At 36.0% G+C, this 4,470-nt stretch overlaps 1 protein-coding gene across 1 annotated transcript; it reads left to right on the top strand.

Annotated features, from left to right (window-relative positions):
- The first annotated feature begins 284 nt into the window (after nucleotides 1-284).
- LOC127658113 (uncharacterized) lies at nucleotides 285-4,112 on the top strand. Its single transcript, XM_052147218.1, has 3 exons — nucleotides 285-468; nucleotides 1,117-1,244; nucleotides 1,350-4,112. The coding sequence occupies exon 3, from the start codon at nucleotides 2,362-2,364 to the stop codon at nucleotides 3,460-3,462; it is 1,101 nt and encodes a 366-aa protein (XP_052003178.1). The 5' UTR covers nucleotides 285-468; nucleotides 1,117-1,244; nucleotides 1,350-2,361; the 3' UTR covers nucleotides 3,463-4,112.
- The last annotated feature ends 358 nt before the right edge of the window (nucleotides 4,113-4,470 follow it).

The raw sequence follows: 4,470 nt of genomic DNA, 5'->3' as shown, positions 1-4,470 counted from the left end.
ACTCACCTTCATGCATGTTGTTCCAAACTGTCTGATTTTTTATATTTTTCTAACCTCAAAAGATATTTTTAAAACTCCCTCAGCTGCTTGGTAGCCGTTGTTTTATTTTTATTGTGTGGACACAAGCAGCTGAGTATTAAAAATATAATCTTTGTGTTCAGAAGATGAATGACAAGAGTTTGCTTCTTGGGTGAACTATCGCTTAATGTTCTGCTCATTGCCTTATGCTTTTTTTTTTTTTTTTTTGTCCTGTGTGTCCTTCAATATTTTAGATTCTTCAAGACTTCAGCCTTCTCTTTGGACCTGAAATATCTGCTAGACTTCTGGAAAGGTGGCCATCATACAAACCTAAGTTGGTAAAGGAGGCATCTGCACTTGTTTCAACGCCATATCTGGAACAGCTTTTACAGTCTGCCAGAGAGGAGCAAGGGGAATCATTAATTAATCATTAATTAATCAGCTTGAAAGGTAGCTCAGTTTTTTTATAACATAAGAATTAGTTGTAGGGATGTTAATTTCACTTTTTTCCTGACCAACAACCAATGCTTGTTAATGAAAATTAACTGTTAACAACCAGATTAGAATGTTAAATTAGAATGGATAAGTATCTGTGACCCATTAAAAATACCACAAACTGTTTTTTTACCCACAGGGGTTTTAATTACATGGCGATTAATTTATCACATATCAATGTTTATGGAGAGAACTCCCCCAAATGCTTTCCACTATTCCATCCTCTATTTTTTTGATTTACAATAAACATAGTGCTCTATTGTTATGATGCTTTGCTGTTTAGGACCTACTATGTGCTCTGCTGCTATTCTTCTAACATTCTGTAATCAGTGGCTATCTGTGAGTGTTTTTGGGGGGAGGCTAATATGTTTGATTTGTTTTGGAGGCTCATCTTCCTTTGACGGAATTAATTACTTAACTGTGGCGCACCACCACCTTGAACTGATAAAGTTGGTGCTGAGTACACATCTAAAATTCAAATGTGTAGTTTTGCATTTCAATATTTAGTTTTTTAATTTAACAAATATTTGAATTTTATTTAGATGAGCCTAATGACAGTGTAGTCTGTTGAATTGATTGTTTTATTAATTTAATTGTTTGCAGGTTGGGACAGTGATATGTCTACTTTACTCCTGCTGTTGCACATCCTGTCACCTCAGCCAACTGGGAGAAAGAGGACTAATAAGATCAGTGCACGTCAAGCCACGGACCACCTAGTAGATTTTCACAAGGTTTGTTATGATTCCATGAATCTGTACGAAGTCTAAGTCACTAAACTGAATATATTCTTTTGAACAAGTACTTGAATGCAATCCTTTCTCATATGTTTCTACTAGTCATGCCAGAGTATTGATGAGCATTTGGATGCAGATGAACGTAGGCAGCCATATCTTCTTGCTTCGGGATCCAGCAGACAAGCTGTCAGCCGTTTCTACATTGTCATGGATAAAAACTAATCTCATGCCAAGGAAGCACATCGCTTGCAGCGTTTGATGAGCTTTTCAAGGTCCACTTTGTTTTTAGTTTAAATTATGATGAAGCACTTCGCAGCATGTATACTTTCATCCAGACCACTGTGTTTGGTATTGATGTGGGAGCCACCAAAGAGACTCCAAAAGTGAAGGAATTGCGAGCAAAGTTAACGAATAATGTTTAGGTGTTATGTTTGCAGGACACTTCATCATTCAGGTGGAGTATTGATTCGACATCTAAAACTTTCACATGGTTTATATCCTGGCAAAAAGTTCAATTTGTTATGTGCGCAGGATGGTTGTTGTTTGGAGTTTAAAAGTTACTGTGGTTTCAGAAGACATCTTAAACTTTTTCATGGTGACCGTATTGATACTGAACCTCTGAGTTGCTTTGATGAGCCAACAACTTCAACTATGATCACATCTGTAGGTATGCCGGCTCTGCTTATGAATGGATCTAACAATGCATCTTCTATTGGAACACTGAACTCACAACAAGATTTGGCTGATCTTGTGGATTATTCAGTATCAAAAGAAATGTGTGCTTCTATTATTGCCAAGTTGCAGGGGAGTGGTGTTTCAAACAATGTTATTTTGTCTGTTGTAGAAAGTATGGAAGAATGTTTGAATGATGTTCATACATCTATTAGAAGTCAAATCTTGAAGGTAGTGCCAGAGTGTAACCCAATTAGAACGGCTGTAGAAAATGTGCTTGTCAATTTGCAGAATCCCTTTTCTGATCTAAACACCGATAGCAAATGGAAAAAATATTTTTGTGCAAAATGGGGAGTTGTACAACCTGTGGAGGTGCATTTAGGTGTAAGATATGATCTGAAGAGAAATTAAAGGTCTGGAATTTACGAACAGGTACCAGTCAATGACACTTATGTACATACCATTGTTTAAAACTCTGGAGTTTATTTTCAAGAATGAGATCATTTGCAGACATGTCCAGTCTTCTACATTCAGTGATATATATTCTGACTTCTGCGACGGTGCTTACTTCAAGAGTAATCCATTGTTCTCGTCTTTCAAACATGCTCTGCAGATTCAGGTTTATTACGATGATTTTGAAACCGCTAATCCTTTAGGATCTAAGCAGGGCGTGCATAAACTTGGATGTTTGTATTTCACACTTAGAAATCTTCCACCTCATCTCAATTCTTCTCTCATGAACATACATCTCATTTCTCTATTTCATTCGCAAGATGCCAGAAAGTATGGCTTGGATAAAATACTAAGCCCTTTTGTAGAAGATGTAAAGAAGCTTGAAATGTGTGGGATGAAAGTGTCATTTTCTGAAGAACCTCTTTATGGAACAGTATCGCAGATTACAGGGGACAATTTGGGATTAAATGGTATTCTTGGCTTTGTAGAGTCTTTCAGTGCCCACTACTATTGCAGGTTGTGTATAACAGACAAGGCCACAGCTCAAACAGTATTCAGTGAACATGACCCAAGAGTTGTTTTGCGGTCTAAAGAACTAAATGAACAGCATTACAAAAATCTTGAGGATTCTGGGGAAAGTTCATGTTATGGTATAAAACACAACAGCATTCTCAATGAGTTAAAATATTTTAACATTGCAGATAATGTGGTAGTAGATGTAATGCATGACATCCTTGAAGGTGTAGCACAATATGAACTAAAGCTACTGTTTGAGTATTTAGCAAAGGATTTAATTTCCAGTGAAAACATCCTATTGAGAATTTATGCATACAGCTATGGTTATTTAGACCGAAAGAACAGACCAACAAAGATTAACATGCAGTGCAATGGACTTGGGCTCAATGCTAGCCAAACAATGTGTCTCTTAAGAAACATACCACTTATATTTGGTGATGTTGTTCCAGAGGACGACAACCATTGGAATCTACTTTTACTACTTCTTGATATTGTAAATATAATTTTCTCTCCGAACATCACTGAGGGGATGATTGTCTATTTGAGGTATCTGATAACGGAACATCACAAATAATTTAAAGAACTATACCCTACTCATAATTTGAAACCAAAACATCACTTAATGATCCATTATCCAGGTGTGATTCAAAAAATTGGTCCTTTGGTTCATGTTTGGACTATGAGATATGAAGCAAAACATAAATTTTTCAAATCCAGCATTAAAAACTTCAAGAATTTGACTAAGTCTTTAGCACGGAAGCATCAGTTAGCTATAGCCTATCTTTGGGAGTCACTTAATGTCAAAGGTATTGAGTCAGGTCCAGTGAAAACGCAAATATTGAGTGAATTGGATTATGATGACTTGGTCTGTGAACATTTTCAGCTTAACAAGTCTGATACTGTATCTTCTACTGCATGGGTAAAATGTGATGGGATTGAGTATCGTTTTGGGTCTGTTGTTTGCGTTGATGTGGCGGATGAAATGCCATTGTTCAGTAAAATTGTTGAATTTATCCTCAGAAAGGAAGAGATATATTTTGTTTTGATGGAAATGGAGGCAGTTTATGTTGAACACTTGCACTCCTTTCAGGTTGAAGAACTTGATTGTTTTTGTATTGTGAAACAAAATGAATTGCAGCACCCCAAACCATTTGACCTTCAGATGTCATATGACTGCGATTCATTCCTGTACGTTGTAACAGATTGTTGCATTTTGTAGTTACTGAAACTGGGGGTGCTATGCCATATAATAAATGGATGAAGGACCTCCTTTGTATGTTTTTTTTCCCCCATACAATTTAATACCTTCTAATAGTATAATGGTGACACCATACCAAATATTTGCTTACACTTATGGCGTGGTACAAGTATTCTCATTGAGTTAAATAAAATAACATTCAACCAACAACTAATGCAAGTTAATATTCAAGTTGGAATTTACAACAGTTTGGAGTTACTCTATTGCAGTGTTATAATTTAACAATAATAGTGTTACATTTTTAACACCCTAGTAGAACATTTTGGAGTTTATATACTCTATTGCAGTGTTATAATTTAACTATAATAGTGTTACATTTTTAAC

Source organism: Xyrauchen texanus, chromosome 17 (genome assembly GCF_025860055.1).
Source record: "Xyrauchen texanus isolate HMW12.3.18 chromosome 17, RBS_HiC_50CHRs, whole genome shotgun sequence".
In the NCBI taxonomy this organism is placed as follows: Eukaryota; Metazoa; Chordata; class Actinopteri; order Cypriniformes; family Catostomidae; genus Xyrauchen; species Xyrauchen texanus.
Note: the sequence above shows the minus strand (reverse complement) of the source record. Positions and strands in the feature narration are given on the sequence as shown.

Coding starts and splice junctions, on each gene's coding strand:
- LOC127658113 (XM_052147218.1), top strand. CDS start 2,362: ATGACACTTATGTACATACCATTGTTTAAAACTCTGGAGTTTATTTTC.